Source organism: Hordeum vulgare, chromosome 2H (assembly GCF_904849725.1).
Source record: "Hordeum vulgare subsp. vulgare chromosome 2H, MorexV3_pseudomolecules_assembly, whole genome shotgun sequence".
Taxonomy (NCBI): Eukaryota; Viridiplantae; Streptophyta; class Magnoliopsida; order Poales; family Poaceae; genus Hordeum; species Hordeum vulgare.
Window position 1 is genome coordinate 598,099,856 of NC_058519.1, and position 25,042 is coordinate 598,124,897.

The 25,042-nt window shown below is 46.6% G+C and overlaps 1 protein-coding gene across 1 annotated transcript; it reads left to right on the forward strand.

Annotated features, from left to right (window-relative positions):
• The first annotated feature begins 14,999 nt into the window (after positions 1-14,999).
• Positions 15,000-22,536, forward strand: LOC123427587 (probable LRR receptor-like serine/threonine-protein kinase At1g56140). The gene is made up of 24 exons (XM_045111664.1): positions 15,000-15,149; positions 15,703-15,889; positions 16,005-16,076; positions 16,477-16,548; positions 16,640-16,711; positions 17,080-17,151; positions 17,280-17,351; positions 17,441-17,509; positions 17,882-17,953; positions 18,048-18,122; positions 18,226-18,300; positions 18,425-18,496; positions 18,585-18,650; positions 18,736-18,795; positions 19,157-19,201; positions 19,302-19,366; positions 19,481-19,860; positions 19,952-20,150; positions 20,593-20,760; positions 20,830-20,948; positions 21,152-21,362; positions 21,449-21,680; positions 21,767-21,914; positions 22,012-22,536. The coding sequence occupies exons 1-24, from the start codon at positions 15,020-15,022 to the stop codon at positions 22,363-22,365; spliced, it is 3,087 nt and encodes a 1,028-aa protein (XP_044967599.1). The 5' UTR covers positions 15,000-15,019; the 3' UTR covers positions 22,366-22,536.
• Positions 22,537-25,042: the final 2,506 nt, after the last annotated feature.

Consider the following 25,042-nt stretch of genomic DNA (forward strand, 5'->3'; position numbering starts at 1 on the left):
CGTTATCCAAGTGTAACTGGGTACTGGGCGATTTGCAAATTAAAGTCGGCCAAAGCTCGCAGCAAGCTGATCCAAGGACATCAGCAGAATAAAACTTCATAGATTTGGCCATGAGAGCCATGTAATAAGTCTTTTTAGGAATCAAACTGCTTCTGTGATATCTCGAAAAATCCTTATGTCGCCCTTAAGGCGTTTTGAAATGCTTGATCCGCCGTTTGAGGCGTTATTATGATGCTTGACCCGCCATTGAGGCATTTTCATGATGCTTGATCCGCCATGGCTAGAGTGATTTTGATCATCAACCTGTTTTAAGCTTGAAAACATATATCAAACCATCTCAGTGAGTAATGGGTGATAATAAATAGCAATCACCCCAAGATATTTTGAGGCGAGTCAGAAAAAAGTCTGAAAAACCTTGTGGCAGTGCTAGGAAGGTAAAAAATAGCAATTTCATCGGCTCATCAGGTCGCGACAGGATAGGGCGAGTTAAATAAACTCAAGCGCCACCCAAGGGAGACTTTTGTATCAAAAGCTCAAGTATTTATACCAGCTGATCAGGCACAAGTCAAGCTTCAGTGAAGCGGGTTCAATGAACCAATGGTTTCTCTATTTTCCATGTGAGATGCTTGCCGGTACCAAACATGTTTTAACCAAGGCGAGTTCAGGGTCCATGAGCAGAATAACTCGCCAAGATTTCACGGGTCCATATGGCGATTCGGCTAACACACAGTCCAGTATAACCATTTGTAATGCGGTAATTTTTCGCAGGCCAAATGGGTAGTAAGGCTGATCTCAGTGAGAGGAAGCCCCCAAGTGACCTATGATTAAGGGAAAAACCGTCATAGGATTGTAGAAGCGTATACGCTATTACCACAAAACGACTTGAGAACACACTGTCCTCAAGTAAGCCGGCCTAATCCACAGAATCACATAAGGCGCCTATGTTTGAATCGCGCGCTTGTGGCGACTTCGATCCTCTTTGGCTTATCGATACCCAGTTTTGTAATAAGCGCGTCGTCGCGACTTAAGCTCTTTGGTATGGATAGTGTCCATGTTTGGGCGACTTGTTGATGAAAGAATAAAGATCCATACCTTTCAATAAGATGAATTAGCAGGAAAGCCCCCAAGTCGGGTGGCGTTAATTTTATTGCTTTATAAGAAATGAAAAACTTACAAAACGTAGAGCTAATAGCTCAAGTGTAATAAGGCCGCAAGTGGGCTATGTTCCAGGGGCAAGTTGACTCAGCCTCCGTGGTTGGCCGGTCAGGCCGTAGATCCACCAGATAATAAGACCCGTTGCGAAGGTTTTTACTGATGACGAACGGTCCTTCCCATGGTGGTGATAACTTATGCATGCCAGTACGATCTTGTATCATCCGAAGCACTAAGTCGCCTTCCTGAAAAGTTCGGCTCTTGACCCGGCGGCTGTGATAACGCCGTAAGTCCTGCTGATAAATGGCCGATCGGGCTACAGCCAAATCACGCGCTTCCTCCAAGGCGTCCAAAGAGTCTTGACACGCCAGTTCGTTGTCCTGTTCCACATAAGCAGCAACCATGGGCGAGTCATGCCTTATGTCAGTGGGAAGAATGGCTTCTGCTCCATAGACCAGAAAGAAAGGAGTAAAACCCGTAGAATGGTTCGGGGTGGTCCGGATGCTCCATAGTACCAAAGGCAACTCCTCAACCCAACACCTCGGGGTACGCTCCAAGGGAACCATGAGTTGGGGTTTGATTCCCCGCAAAACTTCCTGGTTCGCCCGCTCCGCCTGTCCATTAGATTGCGGGTGAGCAACTACAGAAACATCAAGCCGGATGTGCTCATGACGGCAAAACTCCTGCATCGCTCCTTGAGACAAATTAGTGCCATTATCAGTAATGACGTTGTTCGGATATCCGAACCGGAAGATTAATTTTTTCAAGAATTTGTCCGCTCTCTCCGCATCGCAAGCTCCAACAGGCTCTGCTTCCACCCACTTGGTGAACTTATCAACCGCCACTAGCAAATGACTTTTCTTGTTGGACGACATCTTAAAGGGGCCAACCATGTCTAACCCCCAAACCGCGAAAGGCCAAGTGATAGGTATCATCCTTAGTTCTTGAGCCGGCACATGGGCCTGTCGCCTGTAACGTTGGCATCCATCACATCGACGAACTATCTCCTCTGCATCTGCATGGGCCGTCAACCAGAAGAAACCATGACGGAACGCCTTTGAAACCAAGGAGCGTGACCCGGCGTGATGCCCACAATCTCCGGAATGAATGTCATTTAGAATTACGCACCCTTCTTCAGAGGAAACACATCTTTGAAAAACTCCGGAAGTGCTTCGCTTATATAGTTCGCCATTGATGATCACCATGGATTTGCTTCGCCGAACGATTTGGCGAGCCAACACATCGTCCGTAGTAACTCGCCTCGGGCGAGATAGGCCTGATACGGAAGAACCCAATCTGGCGTAACATGGAGAGCCGCCACGAACTGGGACTCAGGATCTGGTATTGCCAACTCCTCCTCTGAAGGCAACCTTATGGAAGGATTATGTAGAGTATCCAGAAAAACATTGGGGGGAACCGGCTTACGCTGGGAACCGAGACGTGAAAGGGCATCAGCTGCTTCGTTAAGGCGTCGGTCAATGTGATCGACCTGATAGCCATGGAAATGACCCGCCACATCCGACACAGCCCTCCTGTAAGCCGCCATCAAGGGGTCCCAAGAATCCCAAGTGCCTGAAACTTGCTAAGCCACGAGATCAGAGTCGCCGAAACATCTGACCCGCGTAAGGTTCATCTCATTGGCGAGTCGTAAGCCGTGAAGCAAAGCTTCCTATTCCGCAGCGTTGTTGGTACATGGAAACATGAGTCGGAGGACGTAACAGAATTTGTCCCCTTGAGGCGATATCAGCACCACACTAGCCCCCGAGCCTTCCAACTGTCTCGATCCGTCAAAATAAATAGTCCAGTATGTATGGTCAGGCCTGTCTTCTGGGATCTGTAACTCGGTCCAATCATTGACGAAATCAACCAAGTCCTGAGACTTGATAGCCGTGCGGGGGTGTATCGCACGTGGTGCGGCCCAAGTTCAATCGCCCACTTGTCAATTCGCCCTGTCGCCTCCCGATTCTGGATGATGTCCTCGAGGGGAGCGGAGCTAACCACCGTGATGGGATGCTTTTGAAAATAATGTTTAAGCTTCCGGCTTGCCATAAAGACCCCATAAACTAATTTTTGCCAGTGTGGGTATCGCTGCTTGGAAAGAGTTAGCACCTCGCTGATAAAATACACCGGGCGCTGCACAGGGTATTCCTTCCCTTCCTCCTTCCTTTCGACGACCACTGCCACACTCACCGCTTTGGAGTTTGCCGCAATATATAAAAGCATGGGCTCTTTCTTAGTCAGGGCGGCCAAGACCGGCGGGTTGACCAGCTGCCGCTTTAAAGCTTCGAAAGCTTCATCGGCTTCGTCTGTCCAAACAAAATGGTCAGATTTCCTAAGCAATTGATAAAGGGGAATAGCTTTCTCTCCCAGACGGCTTATGAAACGACTTAAGGCCGCAATACGACCCGCCATCCGTTGGACTTGATTAATATTCGCTGGTTTCCCAAGGGAGGTAACCGCTTCGATCTTGTCCTGGTTAGCTTCGATGCCGCGCTCAGACACCAGGAAGCCCAACAACTTTCCTGCAGGAACACCAAAGACACACTTGGTGGGATTAAGCTTCATCTGATATACCCGCAGATTATCAAAAGTTTCCTTGAGATCTTCCAATAGTGTTTCCTTCCTGTGGGTTTTAACCACAATGTCATCAACATAGGCATGGACGTTGCGTCCGATTTGGCCACGAAGGCAATTTTGAATGCAGCGCTGATAAGTCGCCCCTGCACTCTTGAGTCCGAATGGCATGGACACATAGCAAAAAGCCCCAAAGGGGGTTATAAAGGCTGTTTTCTCTTGATCTTCCACGACCATCTTGATTTGGTGATATCCAGAATAAGCGTCCAGGAAGCACAAACGTTCGCATCCCGCCACTGAATCAATAATTTGGTCGATACGGGGAAGAGCGAAAGGATCCTTCGGACAAGCTCTGTTAAGGTCCGTGTAATCAATGCACATACAGAAGGTACCATTCTTCTTGAGCACCAAGACCGGGTTAGCCAACCATTTGGGGTGGAAGACCTCAACGATGAATCCGGCGGCCAAGAGCCGGGCAACTTCCTCCCTGATTGCCTTGCGTCGTTCCTCATTGAACCTACGAAGATATTGCTGAATAGGTTTTGCCTTTGGGTCAACATTAAGGTGGTGCTCAGCGAATTCTGTCGGCACACCAGGCATGTCAGAAGGTTTCCATGCGAAGATGTCCCGATTCTCACGGATGAATTCAATGAGCGCGCTTTCCTATTTGGGATCCAGACCCGTCCCAATAGTGAACTGCTTGGTTGAGTCGCCAGGGACGAAATCCACCATTTTAGTGTCATCTGTTGGCTTGTATTTGAGGGGCGGCTCAGCGTCTGTCGTCGGCTTTTTTAGGGGTGACATATCAGCCGGATCAACATTGGCCTGGTGATATTTGAGCTCCTCCGCAGCACAGGCGACTTCTGCGTAAGCCGCATCCCCTTCTTCACATTCTCTTGCAATCCTTCTATCACCATCAACCGTGATGGGTCCTTTAGGACCAGGCATCTTGAGTTTAAGGTAAACATAGCATGGGCGAGCCATGAACCGAGCGTAAGTCGGCCGCCCAAACAGCGCATGATAGGGGCTTTTTAACTTGACCACCTCAAACATCAGCGACTCACTCGTGTAATTAGATGTTGTTCCATATGCAACTGTGAGCCTGACTCGGCCTATGGGGTACGTTGATTTGCCTGGGACGATCCCGTGGAATACCATGGTTGAAGGCATCAAATCTTTCTCCAACAGGTTCATCCTTTGGAAAGTGTCGAAGTACAAAATGTTGATGCTGCTGCCACCATCCATCAGTACCTTCGACAAGGTATATCCCCCAACTTGGGGAGCCACGACCAACGCTAAGTCGCCGGGATTGTCAACTCTTGGCAGGTGATCCTCCCTACTCCATGATATGGTCTGCTCGGACCAGTGGAGGTATCTAGGGAGTGCCGGCTCAGACACACTGTACGCTCGGTGACTCACCTTTTTATCACGCCTGCAAGCATTGGTGGTGAAAACGTGGTACTGCCCATTGCTTAACTGCTTGGGATTGTTGCGGAAGCCGCCATTATCATCCTGCCCCTGCGAAGCCCCCTGTGGGGGTGGTTGCTGAAAAACTCCAGGCGGGTTATACCGTCGCTGGTGATGCACCGGATACTGGTCGCTGCTTGGCTGCGAGCCACCCTGAGCCCGAGGTTCGGGGAAACCGCCGAAGGGGTTCTGGCGTTGATTGGGTGCGCCAAACTGTTCCTGCCGTTGGTCCGAGTCACCGCTTTGCCCTTTTTTGATCGCCTCCGCCCGAAACTCCCGCATCACGTAACAGTCCTCCCAGGAATGAATCGCCGGTCCGTCTGCCATGGCGTGGTGCGAGCAGGGGCCCTTGAGTAACTCATTATAGTTGCGCAGCTTTTTTCCACTATAACCTCTACTTCTCTTCTGGCGCTGGTTGCCATTATTGGTGTTGGTGTTTGCGACTAAGTCCGAAGATTCTTCCTGCTGCCTTCTCTTGCTATTCGCTCCCTGATTATGGCAGGCGCGTCCCTCGAACCGGGTATGATTTTTGGATGACTCGCCCTTCCTTGGCGAGTTAGCTTTACCACCATCCTCGCCGGGATCTTTGGTGTCGTCCGCCTCAGCGTACCTAGTGAGGGTGTCCATTAGCTCCCCCATGTCTTGGACCTTTCGCTTGAGTCGCCCCAACTTCTGCACCAAAGGCTCGTAGTGGCAAATCTGCTCGAGGATCAGCACAGCCTAAGCCGCCGTAATACCGTCTAATGAGTGAATGACTTCCGCGACCCGCCGCGACCAGTGGTGGGCCGACTCATCCGGGCGTTGAATGCAGTGTTGTAGATCGACTATTGTCATCGGACGCTTGCAGGTTCCTCGGAAGTTTTTGACGAAACGCTCTTTCAATTCAGCCCAAGTCTGGATGGAGCTGGGGGGCAAGTTCTTTAACCAAGTACGCGCCGTCCCTTCGAGCATCATTGTGAAGTATCTGGCGCAAACTGCTTCGCTTACATCGAGCATGTCCATGGCGATTTCATAACTCTCGACCCACGACGCCGGCTCAAGGTCCAGAGTGTAGTTAGGCACCTTTCTTGGCCCTTTAAAATCCTTGGGCATTCGCTCGTTGTGAAAGGCGGGGGCCAAGCACGGCACCCCCACTTGTCTGCCGCTCCCAACAAGAGGCGCTGGGGCGACTTGGGTGTCCGGGTGATCCCGACCTGGCGGGTCTCAATGATCAGGCGAGTTGTCCTGGGGGAAGGGCCGCAGTCCGCTGGTTATAGCGGGCTGGTCCTCTGGCCGATTCCTGGTGCGGCTTGCCTGGGGAGTGGAATGCAGCCTATCTAGGCTCTGTGAGAACTGGGCGTTTTGAACCACCGACGTCTTCAACATCTCAATGGTGTTCCTCGCCTCTATCTCGGCAGGAGTGTTGCCGTGAATCGGAAGGGATTCCAAATGGCGAGTTGCTGCAAGGACGTTGTCCACCGGGTTGGAAAAGTGACCTTGAGGTGTCTGGAATCGGGGAACACGATCCACAGTTGGCTGAAACGGCGGGTTCGGTGGCTGGCCTGGCCCTCCCCCCGGGACGGCTCCCGCCCCGGGAGTTCGCGGAGTGTCGAACAGGCGGGTCGGGTTGAGATCAGGGGGCAGGCGACCCTGGTGCCTCCGCTGATGGACGGCGTCAGATGCGCGCTGGTGCCTTTCGAGCCGCCAGTTGTCGGTATTCAAGCGAGCTATCTCAGCGGTAATTTGAGCTTGCTGGGTCTCGATCCTGGCGGTCTCCACCTCGGCATCCCGCTGAGCCTTTGCCACCCCTTCTCTTAGCTTCGTCAATTACGTGTTTACCGCCTTCTGGTTTTCCGGTGTGATGGGGGTCGCCATGAGCCTTGTTATTTCCGCTGCTAACTCCACCAAAATCGCGGTCGGGCTTCTAGACGTCTGCGAGTTCCATCTCCGCCTGCCGGGTTTGGCGAGGGTTGAGTCGCCCCTGCCATGTAAACGGTGATCTGACGGCGAGTCCGGTCAAGAACTTCGGGGTCCATGGCCAGTGACAAGCCCCCAAGGCAGCTCCCGTGTAGAGACTGGATTGAATCTGAATTGCCCATGGACGATTCGTCATCAGTGTTGACCGGCGTGGTTTCGTGGGTCACCGAGTGTTCTGGTTCCTCAGATCCCTGCGTGAATCCAACAAAGACCGGGCGGGTTAGATTTGGCGTCACGACCGTGCGGACGTACCTGGCCGGCTCCACGATGTCGGAGGAGGTGTCTGGCTCAGGCACGGGCGATCCAATCATGCTGATGAAGACGCTGATCCTGCCGAAGGGGACCCTGTAACCAGATTCGATCGAATCCGCCTCGGGCCCCCATAGCAAGTTGTTGATGTAGTACTTCCCGCGGCGGCTCCGGGTCATGAGCCCCGTCGCGTAGCTCCCAAACCCTGGTAGGGCTCCCTTTGAGAAATCAACTCCACCGTGCGTAGGCCCCACGGTGGGTGCCAGTTGTCGTGGTTTTGTCACGGCAGATGTCCTCGTGAAAGGACTTAATGTTGGAGCCATCGCACCTTGGTGGCGACTCAAAGGGGTTGATCGGGAGCGAGACAGAGATTTACCCAGGTTGGGCCCCTCATGAGGAGGTAAAAGCCTACGTCCTGCTTTGTGTTGTATTGATGGAGTTTCGATTACAAGGAGGGCGTAACTTGCCTGACCTAGCACTCGATGATTTCTAACCTGCCCTCTTCTTCCCTGGGACTCGCCTTTATATATAGGTCGAGTCCTTAGGGTTTACAAGGGTCCTTTCCTTTACACAAATCGTGACTCTCGCGATCTCTAAGTCGCCATCTTTCCAAGGCTTGGAGACCTTCTCTACTATGGAATCCTTCCGAAGCTGTGAAACCGCCATACGACTTTCGGCCTTGCCAGGCCAAGGCCTGAACCACATTTAGATGAGTCGCCAGCTTTGGTGACCTGGCCCAACTAGGGCGGGTTATCCAACAGATAATATCCCCAACATATAGTCATTTTTGGTGCTCAAACCATAAGTAGCCCTCATCATAGATTCATAAGGCAATCTTATTTCCTTTCTAGGAAAGTGCTCCATGCCCTTCTTTAAAGGAAATTGAAATCTAATATTCCCTTCCTTCATATCGATGATAGCACCAATAGTCCTTAGGAAAGGTCTACCAATAATAATGGGACATGAAGGATTGCAATCTATGTCAAGTACAATGAAATCCACGGGTACATAGTTCTTATTTGCAACAATAAGAACATCATCGATCCTTCCCATGGGTTTCTTGACAGTAGAATCCGCAAGATGCAAATTAAGATAACACTCTTCAATCTCATGAAAACCAAGAATATCACATAAAGACTTTGGAATCGCGGAAACACCAGCACCCAAATCAGACAAAGCATTGCACTCATAGTTTTTGATATTGATTTTGATAGTAGGTTCCCACTCATCATGAAGTTTTCTAGGTATAGAGACTTCTAATTCGAGCTTCTCTTGAAGAGATTTCATCATAGCATCTACGATATGCGCGGTAAAGGCTTTGCTTTGGCTATAAGCATGTGGAGAGTTTGCAATGGATTGCATCAAGGAAATGCATTCAAACAAGAGCAATTATCATAATTGAATTCCTTGAAATCCAAAGTGGGAGTTTCATTACTATCCAAAATTTTGATTTCTTCTACTCCACTCTCCACACCTTTATCATCAAGATGGGTGGACTCTGAATCATTGGGGCGTTTTTCAACCAAAATGGATTCATATCCAGCCCCTCCATAAATAGGTTTGACACGTGAAAACAAAGATTCAAGAGGAGACACACCAAGCACTTTAAGATCTTCGTGATTTGCATCACTAGAACGCACCCTTTTAAACCATTCATGCCTAGCGCGAATTTGGGTGGTTCTTTCTTTGCTCTCATTCATGGAGACACGCATAGCTTTCAAAGTTTCATCCAAGCTGACCTTGGGAGGAGCGCATCTAACTTTCAAAGCATCAATATCACAAGACATCCTATCAACGCTTTTAGCCAAATCGTCTATTTTGAGTAGTTTTTCCTCTATGGACGCATTGAAAATCATTTGAGAGTTGATGAACTCTTTGACATTACTCTCTAAATCAGAGGGTAATTTGTTGTGATTTCCATAAGTGTTGTTGTAGGAATTGCCATAATTCTTAGAGGAGTTACTAGGAAAAGGCCTAGGAACATAGTTTCCTCTAAAAGCATTGTTGTTGCCAAAATTGTTCCTACCAACAAAATTCACGTCCAAACTAGCGTTGCCACTCTCAATCAAACAAGATAGTGGCATGTCATTAGGATCTATAGTAGCATTTCTACTAGCAACCAAATTCATCAACTCGTCCATCTTAGAACTAAGCGAGTTAATCTCTTCTATAGTGTGTACCTTTTTGCTAGCTGGTGACCTTTCAGTGTGCCACTGAGAGTAGTTGGTCATGATACTGTCTAGGAGTTTTGTAGCGTCTCCTAACATGATTTCCATGAACGTTCCACCTGAGGCGGAGTCCAAGATATTGCGAGAAGCGAAATTCAAGCCAGCGTAAAAGATTTGTATAATCATCCACAAACTCAAGCCATGAGCGGGACAATTTCTAATCATAAGCTTCATCCTCTCCCAAGATCGTGCAACGTGTTCATGATCAAGTTGCTTGAAATTCATGATATCGTTACGCAAGGATATGATCTTAGCCGGCGGAAAATACTTGGATATGTAAGCATCTTTGCACTTATCCCAAGAATCGATACTATTTTTAGGCAAAGAAGATAACCAAGTTTTTGTGCGATCTCGCAACGAGAAAGGAAAAAGTTTCAACTTAATCACGTCATTATCCACATATCTTTTCTTTTGCATATCACAAAGCTCAATGAAGGTATTGCGATGGGATGTGGCATCTTCACTAGGAAGGCCAGAGAATTGCTCTTTCATAACAAGATTCAGCAAAGCTGTGTTGATTTCATACGATTCCGCACTAGTGGCGGGAGCAATCAGAGTACTAATAAAATCATTATTATTGGTACTCGAGAAGTCGCAAAGTTTGGTGTTTTCAGCCATGATGACTTCAACAAACAAACAAGCACACAAGCAAGCAAGAAAACCAGCAAAAGAAAACGGCAAAGGAAAAAGGCAAATGAAAACGGCAAAGGAAAAAGGCAAATGAAAATGGCAAATGTGAGGTGGGGGAGAGGAAAACGAGAAGCAACTGGCAAAAAAAGTAAATGTAAGAGATGAGTTTGTGAGACCTACTTGGATAGATCTCTCCTCCCCGGCAACGGCGCCAGAAATACTTCTGCTACTGCAACAAAAGACCTTCCAACGGCGCCAGAAATAGGTGTGTTGACGGCACCAGGAATCCTTCTGCTACGGCTACGCCTTAAGGGACTTCCTAGGAAAATATGCAAAGGATTTCCCCCGTGGCCTTGGAGCCTTGCGTTGGTGTTCCCTCGAAGCGGAAAGGGTGATGTAGCACAGCGGTGGTAAGTATTTCCCTCAGTTTGAGAACCAAGGTATCGATCCAGTGAAGAAGTATCACAAGAGCATGCACAAACACAAAAAGCTTGCTCCCAACGCTATGAAGGGGTTGTCAATCCCTTATAGATTGTTCGCCAAGTGAGAACTGAAAGCAACAAAGTAACAAAGCAAAGTAAAAAACGAAAGTGGAAACGATAGATGTGAATAGACCCGGGGGTCGTAGTGTTTATTAGTGGCTTCTCTCATGAAAGCAAGTAGACGATGGGTGAACAAATTACTGTCGAGCAATTGATAGAACCGCGCAAAGTCGTGACGATATCTATGGCAATGATTATATCTATAGGCATCACGTCCAAAACAAGTAGACCGATACTTTCTGCATCTACTACTATTACTCCACACGTCGACCGCTATCCAGCATGCATCTAGTGTATTAAGTCCAAAAGAATAGAGTAACGCCTTAAGCAAGATGACATGATGTAGATGGACAATCTCATATCTACGACAGAGCCCACCTTGTTACCCTTGATGGCAACTACACGATGTGTGCCTTGCTGCCCCTACTGTCACTGGGAAAGGTCACCACACGGTAAGAACCCAAAACCAAGCACTTCTCCCATTGCAAGAATCATAGATCTAGTTGGCCAAACAAAACCCAAGACTCGGAGAGACTTACAAGGATATCAAATCATGCAAATAAGAAATCAGCAAAGACTCAAATATATATCATAGATAATCTGATCACAAATCCACAATTCATCGGATCTCGACAAACACACCGCCAAAGAAGATTACATCGGATAGATCTCCATGAAGATCATGGAGAACTTTGTATTGAAGATCCAAGAGAGAGAATAAGCCATCTAGCTACTAACTACGGACTCGTAGGTCTGAAGTGAACTACTCACGAGTCATTGGAGGGGCGATGATGATGATGAAGAAGCCCTCCAACTCCAAAGTCCCCTCCGGCAGGGCGCCGGGAAGGGTCTCCAGATGAGATCTCACGGAAGCGGAAGCTTGCGGCGGCGGAAAAGTATTTTCGTGGCTCCCTTGATTTTTTTTTCTGATTTTTAGGGAATATATAGGCGCAAGATCTAGGCCAGGGGGCGCCAGGGAGGCCACAAGCCTGCCCACAGCCCCCCTGGTGGCGGAGTGGGGCCTTGTGGGCTCCCTGTAGCCCTCCTGGCTTGGCCCACAGGCCCCCTGATCTTCTTTCGTTCGGGAAAAAATCATTTCGGGGATTTTATTCCATTTGGACTCCGTTCCAAAATCAGATCTGAAAAGAGCCAAAAATACAGAAAAAACAGGAAGTGGCACTTGGCACTGAATTAATAAGTTAGTCCCAAAAAAGATATAAAAGGTACATAAAACATCCAAAGATGACAAGATAACGGCGTGAAACCATCAAAAATTGTAGATAGGTTCGAGACATATCACTCCACAACTAGAATAAGAAGAAGTTGTTGAATTTGCTGACCATCTGCGGCAGGGTTTTCGGCCGCCCATGTCAAAATTCTTTAGGAATTTACTCCGTTTGTTCCAACTCAGGCCTCAAGATATTGTCCCCAATTCAATGACTAATATCTGCCAATTTCAAGTGCTTTGTTAAGTATATCTCCAGATCGAACCAATTGTCACTCTTTTTAGGCAGTTCTTGATTTGTATGGATTTGAGGTATCAAATTTAAGGTACTTGGATGAAGCGGATGAAATTTGAATGTGACCATCACTGCCCATGAATGCGCCCGAACGTATCCATGGATGTTTGAGGTCTCAAAATTGGTATATGTCATGGATGTTTGAGGGATCGGAATTGGTGTCCGCAGCGGTAGATGTTGTTAAGAGAATCTATAGTCGAACCTCTCAAACACATCTCAAATGCCCGGGCGGGCCTCCCGGTCACTGGTTGGTCACCAAAAAGCGACCCAGACGGACGCCTTAAACGAGCCTCAAACGCCCGGGCTGACTCTTAGGAAACGTTGCATGAGAAACAAAAATATTCCTACGAACACCAAAGACCTATCCATGGAGCCAACTGCTACGAGAGGAGAGTGCATCTACATACCCTTGTAGATCGCTAAGTGGAAGCATTAAGAAACGCGGTTGATGTAGTCGAACGTCTTCATGATCCAATCACGATCCATCCTGTGGTCCAATCACGAACGTCCCGATCAAGTGCCGAACGGACGGCAGCTCCGCGTCCAGAAGACGTACAACTCGATGACACCTTCACCAACTCGATTCAGTGATCGTAGATGAAGTGGTAATTAAGTTCTTCGACAACATGATGCGTGGTGGCTGCGGTGGTGGTGTGATCTTGGCAGGGCTTCGCCAAGTGCTGCCACGATCAGGACGATGGAGAGGAACTGAGAGAGAGAGAGAGAGAGAGAGGAGGGCTGCACCGTGGATTTTCAGGTGCAGATGCCCTCCCTCTCCTCGAGTATTATAGGGGAAGGGAGGAGGAGGTCGACGCCCTAGGGTTTGCCCTAGTGTGGGGCGGAGGCCACCAAGGGTTGCCTTGGCCCTGAAGGAAGGTTGGGCAGCGACCACCTGTGGGCCAACCCACCTCCTTGACCGTAGGGCCTCGGGTGGAAGGGTCAGCCAGCCCACCACGGGCTGGTGCGCCACCTCCCACAGCCCATAGGGCCCTCCGTGGCACGTGGACCCGAGGAACTCTTACGGAACCTTCGTCACAAAAATGAGAGATTAGTCGCCCAGTTCCCACGTCGTCCATACATGATGTGCATCTGCATGCACCTGTCTCATTTAGTAGTACTCCCTCCATTCCTAAATATAAGTCTTTTTAGATATTCTAGTAGGGACTACATACGGAGCAAAATGAATGAATCCACCCTCTAAAATATGTCCATATATATCTGTATGTTGTTTAATAGTGAAATCTCTAAAAAGTATGGAAAACTCTTACCTTTCACCGACGGATCCGAACAAACTGTCCACCGCTTCCTCGTTCATCGGATCTTACTCCATCTAACCGACCGTGCCCGCACCAAACGATTTCTGAACACTGGGCAGTTGTTTTAGAAAACTGCCCAGTTCGTGCCTCCGCCTCCGCCTCGGCCCCGACGACCTCACGCCACCGGCCTGCTGCGGCCCCGCCGCCCCTCCGTCGCCGCCCTATTGCGGCCCTGGCGCCCCTCCGCGCACCGGCCTGCCCGCCGCCGTGCTCGCGACCCGCCGCCCCTCCGTCGCCGCCCTATTGCGGCCCTGCCGCCCCTCCGCGCACCGGCCTGCCCGCCGCCGTGCTCGCGACCCACCGCCCCTCCGTCGCCGCCCTATTGCGGCCCTGGCGCCCCTCCGTGCACCGGCCTGCCCGCCGCCCTGCTCGCCCGCGGCCCAGGGCGTCCTCCGCCGCCGGCGTACCCACCGCCCTCCACTATCGGGGCTGCTCCGCAACTGAGCCTGCAACATTTCTACAACGGGGTCGTTGTTTCTGCAACTCGGCCATTGTTTCAGGAGTTGCATAAGTTATTTTCTGCAACGCGGCCGTTGTTTGAGATATTTTTTTGCAACACGACCGTTGTTTTCGCAATGCGACTATTGTTTCTTCAACTCGACCTCTATTTCAGAAGCTATTGGGTGTGGGGACGTAGATCGGACGGCTGCATCGATACATCCAACGGCCGTTTAGGCGGCGGATGTTTACGGTGGACGCGTAGCAGCCCCCCAAAAGTATCAAAAATGGTAAAGAAACAAATAGTTACACATGGTTACACGCTCTTTAGGATTCTTTCGGATTCTTTCTTCCTAACTAACCTCTTCCCCCTGATTTCAAGAGGTGGGGCACATCCCTCTTAACCTCCAATTAAAAACCACCTGCCTGTAAAACTTCTATAAACTTATGTACTTTAGCATTACTGAGAAAGTATTTAGGAACGGAGGGAGTAATAATTAAGCGCAAAAGAAGTCGACCAAGCTCCACCTTTTCCCGTCTCAAAAGGAAAGAACCCGTCCAAAGATAACACACGCACAGCACACGGGAAATCAAACAAAGGACAAAAGTTCCCAAGTCAAATGGAAAAATAATCCAAGGCGAGAGACCCCTTCCCGTTCTGCGGCTCGCGCGCGCGGCGAAGTGTCAAAGCTGTCCGCCTCCGTCCAGCTCGGCATGCGGCTCTACATTGCTCGTATGACCGGTGGCTCTTCAAGTTGCTGCCTTGTGTATGTGACCAACTCGTAGTCTTAGCTGAAGTGAGTACCTGGCAGGCAGGCTCCATCACCGTCGTCTACATGCCTCCCGGAATCCCAGCACACATGTCCCTTTGTGGGTCAGGTTTTTATCTCGCAAGCCACAAAGTTAGAGGCCTGGAGCGGGCAGAAGCGAGAGAGGGAGGGAGGGAGATGAGGCGAGGGAGGCAGCAGCTCCTCCACGGCCATGCCCATGGCGCCGCGATCGCGCTCGCGCTGCAGCTCCTGCTTCTCGCGGCGGTCGGCCATGCTCAGCAGGCCAAGAGGACCCATCCGGGCGACGGTAAGCACGCCTCAATCCTCATCTCTTCGTCTTTCTCTTCTCCTGAACCCCAAGGCTCACGCTGCTCGCTCCTCAACTCTGATCGCGTCTTCCTCGAACGAGTCTCAGCCAGCTTCTTGGCCCCTTTCTTCCAAAACCACCATGATTCGCCTCCGTTTGATCAACCGCTACTGCTGAGCCTCAAAGAAAGCAGGGGAACGCTTCCTCCACTGAATACTAGTATTTCCCATAGGTCCCTTGTTCAATTCTTCATCCACGATCTGGCAATCTCCCATCATCCTACGAGCAGGCCATGATGATCTTGCCGTTCCAACAAACTAGCTACTACCTTCTTCGTCCTGGATGTCTCGGTGAGAAGGTCAACCGCCACACCTCGATGGCTGTGCCTGCCATTTCGCCGTTTGACTTTGGCCCGTCTCAACAGAAAAATCAGAAACCACATCCTGGTTTAAACGTTTGACCCGCATCCTGACCGTCGGATCCGCATCGTACGGTCGAGCGGCGACTTGGCCTTCCCCTTTTAAGCGTTTGACCTGGTTTCGCCCTCTCGCAGCGGCGGCGCTGAACGCGGTGTTCGCCAAGCTCGGCCAGAAGGCGTCCTCCGCATGGAACATCAGCGGCGACCTCTGCACCGGCGCCGCCACCGACAACACCGACATCGACAGCGACCCCAACTTCAACCCGGCCATCAAGTGCGTCTGCTCCGCCGGCAACGCCTCCGTCTGCCGCATCACCAGGCTGTAAGCGCCCCCCCCCCCCCCCCCCGCGCTCCTCTTATCCCACGCGCTCAGGTTGCTCGATGAAATGCCTACGGTGCGGAAAAGCCGATGTGACGCTTGTCGTTTGTAAATGCAGGAAAATATACGCCATGGACGCGGTCGGCCAGATACCAGAAGAGCTCCGGAACCTCACAAGCCTGACCAATTTGTACGAGCTCTCAACTTTCACACGCCAAGTTCGTTTTTGTTTTGAACCTGGAATAAGAATTTTTTAGTTGTAGATCTCTTTCACAGTTGGCTGTTTGCCGGTTATCTGCCGCCGATCTTGTGACTGCGTTTACAGATTCTGGTTTTCCTATTGCCCTCATATTTGTCTGAAGCGCTCGTGCATGGATTGCTACATAATTCAGTTATTGGTTCCATTATCTTCTCGGATTTTAAGCATCCCTGATTTCATCAAGGGAACTGCCCACTATATCGATTATCTACTTATAGTGGCTATGATTTCTTATACTCCGCTGTGCTAACTTGAAAAGGACATTCTGTATAATATTCTAATCCCGCTCTAAATTCGACTATTTTTAATATTTGCTTCCATTTTGTCTCAGGAACTTAGGACAGAATTACTTAACAGGGCCTTTGCCATCATTCATTGGAGAGTTGACTAATATGCAGTACATGTGAGATTCAGAACTCAAAGCATGATTGCATCAAATGAATATATTTACTTGTTTGCATTTAATCTCACACTTTATCTCTTGAAAATATAAGGAGTTTGGGCATCAATGCGTTATCTGGACCTGTACCAAAGGAGCTCGGGAACCTTACGGAACTTGTATTACTGTAAGAAATATATAACTTTTTTTATCACACAACATTGTTGTATCTTTAATATATTTAATTAATTAAATATACAAGTATCAATGAATTGTATGAAATATCAAGAGGGGAGAATCGTTGAATTGGGAATTTTCATATATGCCAACAACCTCAAGTTTGCAATATACAAGCGGCATTACAGTAAAAGGACTCCAAAATTGTTAGTGGCAGTACAAACAGTATCTTCATTTGGTGTGTTATTCTTGTATTGAGGACTTAAGAGTTAAACTCGGGTTGATGTGTAACTATGATGATAGACTTCATGCTTCTTAGTATATAAATTGCGGTTGTCAATTTCGCATGTCTAACCTGAATTTCCGGTGTATTTTTAGGAGCATTAGCTCAAACAATTTTAGTGGCTCACTTCCTTCGGAATTGGGAAACCTGCCCAAACTTGATCAACTGTACGTATTTACTGAATTCTGGACACTCCATTTTTTCTCTTCGGCCAAGCGAATTGTCTTTTTTTTTTTGCTTGGACTAGTGTCAGCTCCATGTCTAATGTGTGATGTTTTTTATTTCTCACTTACAGGTACATCGACAGTGCTGGCCTTAGTGGTCCACTACCAGCGTCACTTTCCAAGCTTACGAAAATGAAAACATTGTATGCCTATAATTGATGTGTTGTTGACAACTTGACATTATAGCGTTCCACACCATTTCATCTTATGTACGTTTATTCTCTTTGTTTAGGTGGGCATCAGATAATGATTTTACCGGGCAGATACCAGATTATATTGGGAGCTGGAGTTTAACTGATCTGTAAGATCGCTATTGATTTCAGTCATAGCAGTTTTCTATAAATAAAAGTAATATGGATATGTTCTTTATACAATTTCAAATCATATTTGTTTCTTGCGGGGAAGTTTCAGAGAATATTTGTGCAGTTTGCTATCTTTACCTGCAAGCAAGCTTTAGTTTGTGCAAAACATAAACTTAGGTGGAAGTGGGATATTCGTTTCAAATAGTTAACTGTTTTTTGTGTGTGTCCGCATTTCGTTTTTGTTTCTAGAGTCTTTGTTTTTTTTTTGCCGTGTGGAATCCCCATCGAGATCTCCCTTCTTTTACTACTAGGTTCCTGCATCCGTCAAGAAATGATGTTTTCAGTGACTAACTAGAACTATGACATTGTAGGAGGTTTCAAGGCAATTCTTTTCAAGGTCCGATTCCAGCTACATTTTCCAATCTTAACCAATTGACAAACTTGTAAGTACCTACTGCCTGTGATAAGGGCTAAATGTCATTCTTAGATGTCCAAGGTTGCAACAGGGGAAATTAATGATCTACTTCTATGGTGCAGACGAATAGGTGATATATTAAATGGGAGTTCTTCTTCACTGGCATTTCTCAGTAACATGACTTCTTTGAGCACCTTGTACGCGTAACTTGTTATTCAGTTAATGGCTCAGATTATAGTTCAATTTGATGTAATTCGCCAGGTTGGTCAATCGTAAAACAGGTAACATGTTCTTGTGCAGGGTTTTGAGGAACTGCAGGATATCTGATAAGCTTTCATCGATAGACTTTTCAAAGTTCGCAAGTTTAAACTTACTGTAAGCATTTTATTTCGACAATAAAGTACAGCCAAATTCCTTTTGTGCAAGATACTTAAATGCATCGCTATGGACTATACATTGGCTGATGACATCTTTCTTGCTCGCCTTTTTTTGGTTGTAGGGATTTGAGTTTCAACAATATCACAGGCCAAGTACCACAAACCTTGTTGAATCTGAGTTCACTGAACTTCTTGTATGAACTATCTTGACTTGCAAAGTGAAATGAAAGGAAGTCTTTCATCATTCTTCTTTCTAATGTTTATAGAATTTCTTGTGCCTAGATTTCTTGGGAATAATAGCCTTTCAGGAAGCCTTCCAAGCTCAGTAGGATCTTCGCTTAAAAATTTGTATGTAGTGTGGTTAATTTTATTTACGTAACAAAAGAAGGAAGGTGTTTATTTAATTTCTAATGCTGCTTTCATTACTTTGCAGAGATTTTTCTTACAACCAGCTCTCAGGAAGCGTTCCTTCTTGGGCCAAAGATTCACAATTGTAAGTCCCAAGTTCTGAACCTTCCCTTACTGGCTCAACCAAATATAGCGCAACTAAGGGCATTGTTTGGTCCTGGGCTTACTTATTAGGCTTATAGTGTACGCATGAAATATGCTAGAATAATAAATCTGAAAGGCTGTTTTGGTGCATCTACCTTACAATTATATATAAATTGTGTAAGATGGCTATAGCACGTATTGTCTGTAAAGTGAGACATTAATCTTACAGACTAGCACAAAATTGAGCCAATTATTTATGACTAACTCAAGTTTTCTTATTTAAGCTATAGCAAAGAAGCCCTAAATATATGCCATGAAGTATGAACAATGCCTTCTAATTATTGTCTGTTCATTCTACTTAGGAATCTGGTGACAAACAATTTCGTGGCCGATAGTTCCAGCAACAGGTTCGTCCATATTTCAATATCTCCAAAAGACCTTAAGTATAATTAGTAAATTCTCTCAGCTTGTATTTTAGGTTCAAATGTCAATTTGTTACATTTGCAGTGGCTTACCTACGGGGTGGGGGTGTCTTCAGCGTGATACACCATGTTTTCTTGGTTCTCCACAGTGTGAGACTTCCGCCTTTTGAAACTTTAAGCATGTGCCTACTTGAGGAACTATAGACCTGCAACTGCAGTTTTACTGAGCTAATACCAATATTAAATAATTTAACCTGCTTGCAGCTTCTTCCTTTGCTGTGGACTGTGGTGGTAAGACCTCCATATCAGGCTCAGATAATTCTGTGTATGAACCTGATGATGCAAGTCTTGGAGCTGCATCATTTTATGTCACAGGAGCACCAACATGGGGTGTCAGCAATGTTGGACAGTTTGTGGATGCATCAAATGGAAGTTACATAATCTACAGTTCACACCAGTTTCAGAATACACTCGATACAGAACTATTCCGGAATGCAAGGATGTCACCGTCATCCTTAAGATACTTTGGTATTGGACTTGAAAATGGAAACTACACAGTGACACTTCAATTTGCGGAGTTTGACTTCACAGACGGTCAGTCTTGGAAGAGCACAGGGAGAAGGGTTTTCGATATATATGTCCAGGCAGGTTCCTGTCTCTCTGATAAGTGATAACCAATACTCTTAGCATATATAACCCACTCAATATTTTGTATTATTGATTTTGTTGGTGTAGGGTATGCGTAAAGAGCAGAACTTTGACATAAGGAGGGCGGCAGGTGGGAAATCCTACACTGCCGTTAGGAAGCAGTACATTGTTCCTGTCATGAAGAACTTTCTTGAGATTCATCTCTTCTGGGCTGGCAAGGGCACTTGCTGCATTCCTTCTCAAGGCTACTACGGTCCTGCAATCTCAGCTTTGAGTGCAACACCAAGTACTTCCCTTGACTTGAAATAATGGTTTGATGTACCAGTAGCTATAATGGAAGTTATCATCATTCTATTTTCAGTACCATGGAAAGTGAAAGCACATCCAGTTAGGCTTTGCTCAAACTAAAGGATTCAGATATTGTTCATAGAAATAAATGAGAAATTCGGTAGAAATATCAATTTGTCTATTGCCTCAACTGTGTTAACTAGTATTACACTGGTTCAACATTCACCAAAAGAACTAGTGCATCAAATATACTAAACAAGATGCTATGTATAGGGTTAGATTTCTTTAAGAAAATCTGGGAGAAGTGAAATACCTAATACATGTACAATCTGACATTAAGATGTAATATTCCAACCAGTTTATGCATAGCTGGACTTTCCATTTAACTTCACTTGAAATATAAGACATCACATTTTTCTAACAAGTGAACTTTCTGTCAGATTTCACCCCTACCGTGCGTAATGCTGCAGCAAAAAAGAATGGTAATAAAACAGGCGTGATTGCGGGAGTTATAGTTGGTGTAGCAGTTTTAGGATTGGTAGCACTTGCCGGAATCTTGGTTTGGAGGCAGAGGCAGAAAAGGAGAAAACTATCATTGGAGCAAGAAGGTATGGGATTACACTAACTGAGCAAAGGAGTGGTTTAAGTATGTTATATCTTTCTGTGATATCTTGCAGAGCTGTACAGTATTGTGGGAAGACCGAATGTCCTCAGTTATGGTGAACTGAGGTCAGCTACTGATAATTTCAGTCCTAATAACCTTCTTGGTCAAGGAGGATATGGATCGGTCTATAAGGTTGGTTCATCCCGTACATATTGTTTTGAATTTTCTTCTAAAAACGAAGTGTTTGTGAAGTAACTTCCGATAAAAACCTACAATGAGATGGCGCAGGGGAGGGGGGGGGGTGATTTATTTCAGTGTACCTGGAGCTTGAGGAAATGATGTTTGACAGTGCGATACCTGCAACTTCCATTGAGAAAAATGCCACCTTTTTGCAGGGAAAGTTAACTGATGGTAGGTTTGTGGCAGTGAAGCAGTTGTCTGAAGCATCTCATCAGGGCAAAAAGGAGTTCGCGACGGAAATAGAAACTATATCTCGGGTGCAACACCGTAATCTGGTGAAGTTGTATGGTTGCTGCCTTGAGGGCAATAAACCCCTGCTGGTTTATGAGTACCTGGAGAATGGAAGCCTGGACCATGCTCTGTTTGGTACAACTTCTTTTGATTGATGGAGCTACATATCTGCAGATTCACGCTTAGTATAAACAACTAAAACCTTAAACTTAAATTTGCAGGCAAAGAGAAGTCAAGCCTGGACTGGCCAACGCGTTTTGAGATATGCGTAGGCGTTGCAAGAGGTCTGGCCTATCTTCATGAAGAATCTAGCATCCGTGTTGTGCACAGGGACATAAAGGCCAGCAATATCCTACTTGATGCCAATCTCAATCCTAAAATCTCGGATTTCGGGCTCGCCAAACTTTATGATGACCAGAAGACACATGTGAGCACGAAAGTTGCTGGCACATTGTAAGTGCATTTCCACATTGCCAACCTCTATGTCTACGCAATATTTTCTCATATGTATGCTCATGCCGTTTGTCGTCTCCTTGAAGTGGTTATCTCGCACCTGAGTATGCCATGAGAGGCCATATGACAGAGAAGATCGATGTGTTTGCTTTCGGCGTCGTGGTATTGGAGACTTTAGCTGGGAGACCAAACTACAGCACGGAGGACGAGAACAAGATTTACATTTTCGAATGGGTAAGCTCGCCGAGGAACTCTACGCGCAGGGGGTCTCCTGCAAAAAAAGTATGGTTAAACTGATTTCCTGAATAAAACATGGCCTGAATGTTTTCAGGTGTGGGAACTGTACGAGAACAACCACCCACTGGACATGGTGGATCCGAGGCTGGAAGAGTTCGACAGCGAGGAGGTGCTCCGGGCCATCAAGGTGGCGCTGCTCTGCACCCAGGGCTCCCCCCACCAGCGCCCCTCCATGTCGAGGGTAGTGGCGATGCTGACGGGGGACGTCGAGGCGCCCGACGTGGTGACCAAGCCGAGCTACATCACCGAGTGGCAGATGAAGGGCGGGAATACCACCTACATGAGCACCGACGTCAGCGGGGAGCCGAGCTCGGGGCCGATGCCCAACTCGCCGTCGTCCCGAACCTCCTCGCCGTTCCTGAGCTCCGTCGTCGACGGAGGCCGTTGATACAGTTTGGTTCGACTTCTTGTCGGGTACACATTTGCTGAGAATGCATGCATGCATGCATGGTGTCGATACAAGCAGTTTTTTTTTTGCATTGGCATTGAACTGTACGGTGGTTGTATGTAGGATGGGTAGCAGGTAAAATTGCACAATGGAATGGTTGCATCTCTCTAACTTGCTGGTGGCAACAATCTACCTCAACGACCGTGCGTAACAGCATCGAGAGGACGAAAACAGGCAAAAAAGGAAGCGAGAGCCAAATCAATGCTGCTTTCCTTCTAGAAAGTAGGAAGAAACATCGAGCTATGGAGGCTGGCTGGAGCTAAATGCATAGAGAGCCCTTTCGGGGGATTCACTGCGAGAATTAGCATCACTTCCTAGTGGCCCGACCAAAATGGCCGGTCTAGCCTTTTCTCTTCTTTTTTTTCGATCCCACTAGGATCTAACCCTACCTTGTTGTTTTTGTGCTAATGACCACTCACACGGCCAGCAATTGTTGGATCTTTCAAAAAATAAAAATAATAAAATCAAGCGTGTACGATTCCATTGTTCCTGAAGAAAAATGAGGGGCTAATCCCTGGAATTTTCCATTGGCCGCTCATTGCGGTAGACTACCGGGGCTTCGAACAGGCTGAGTGACCGAGTGACGCTTTTTGGGCCGGCGCACTTATGTAGATAGCTTACAAACTACCCAATCAGTTTTTTTCAACCTTCTAAAAGGTTCCCTGAACCGGGTTTATGTTTCTTTTATCAGTTTTTTGGCTTTTTCACTTTTTTGTTTTCTTTCTTTTTTTGATTTATGTACATAGCTTAAAACATAAACATCTTTTATCTTTCACCCTTTTTTTGTTTCTTTTCCTTTTTAAGTTTATTTTTCAAAAAAAGTTCGTAGTTTTACCAAAAAGTTAGGATTTTACAAAAAAGCAAAAAAATGTTCGGATTTGTTGAAAAAATGTTTGTGTTTTCCAAAATTGTTTCAGAATAAATACATGAAAGTTTCAAAAATGTTTGAGTCTTTGAATTTTGTTCAAGATTTTTAATATGATCATATTTTCATATTTTTGTTCAAAATTCAAAAATAATTCGAAATTTAATAAAATATTCATGTTTAAAAAAATCTATACTTGTTTTCAATTTCTTTTGCGTTTACAGAAAATATTCAGGACTTTCAAAAAATGTGCTTCTAAAAAATTGTTCAACATTTCAAAAAATTGTCCCATTATCAAATAAATATTCAGAATATTAAAAATGTGGTGAAAATATAAATATTATTCATGTTTTCGGAGAATATTTGAGAATTTTAAAAAATGTTTGTGATTTTCAAGAATTATCCAACAATTAAATAGATGTTCGTGTTTTTAAAAAATGCTCGGGAATTTCAAAAATTGTTCTCATTACCATTTTTTGTTCTCAAAATTTAATAAATGTTCATGTTTTCAGCAAATTTTCAGATATTCCAACATTTATTTCTGCTGAAAAAATTCACGGTTTTTATTTATTTTCTGAAATTTGAAAATTAGTCCCAGATTTTCAAAAAATTATCAGATTTTCAAAAATTACTCGTTAGTACAAAAAGTTCACAATTTCCAAGGAAAGTTAAAAAAAAATCTAAAAACTGTCTGGGCCTTCGAATTAGTTCTTATATTAGCACACTCCAGATTGTCTTCCAACGTTTGTTGCCTCTAGTGGTTAGAGCATCTTTAGCATATCCCATGTAACCTCGCTGGCTTGCATTTTTCGAGTGGTTTGACGGGAGGGCCGCAAAAGATGGCCCAAGCAGGTTCGATAAAATCGACCCGACCCGTAAAACATTTACTGGACCGCTCGCGATTTTGATATATATGCCAGATCTGGGATGATTTAGGGTTCCCGTTCGGCTTTACCCCCATCCGCCTCCATCACTACTGCTCTCTTCAGGCGAGAAATCAAGCGCCCTCCAGCTGCGATTTGCAGCGCGTTTAACCACCGGAAGTTGTCAGAGATGGCATCAACGGGGTGTCGGTCGTGGTGGACGAGGGGAAGGGGGGGTCGACGTCCGCAAGCGGCACAACAACAACGAGGCCGAGAGCTCCTCCCTCCGTCCTCTGGTGCAGGAATGGTTCAAGTAGCAGGCGTGCTACCACGACACGTTGTCCCGCAGTGTCGGCGCCACCTTGCCAGGGTGGAGGAACTTTCATTGCCTTTGGCAGATCTTTAATCCGGCCATCCAGCGCCTTCAGGTAGTGAATGAGGCGGCCGCCACGCGGCGACTAGGCTGCAGCCGCACGTCCCGAGGTTTGTTCGAGGAGTACTAGCTCGCCCAGGTATTCATGAGCACTCTAATGAAATACCACCTCCACGGCCCCGCCACCCGTGCCGGCGAAGGTGATGGCGACTCTGGCTCCGGTGTCGACGAGTAGAACCTAGTTTAATTTAAGTAGAACCCCGCGTTTAATTTCCGTTTGAACTAGTTTAATAATTGTTTGAACTATGTATATTAAGCTTGTATGAATTATGCTCTATGTGGAACTCCAGTGATGTTTAATGGCGTAAACTACTACTTTTAAAATCGAGAAGAACTCTGGTGAAGTACGTGGGGTTTGTTCTGTCTCTGCGTTTTCCGTATCGCAAATTTTATTTACAGAAAACTATAAATGAAATTAGCGGGTCGGTCAGTTACGGGATGTGCTAGAGATGCTCT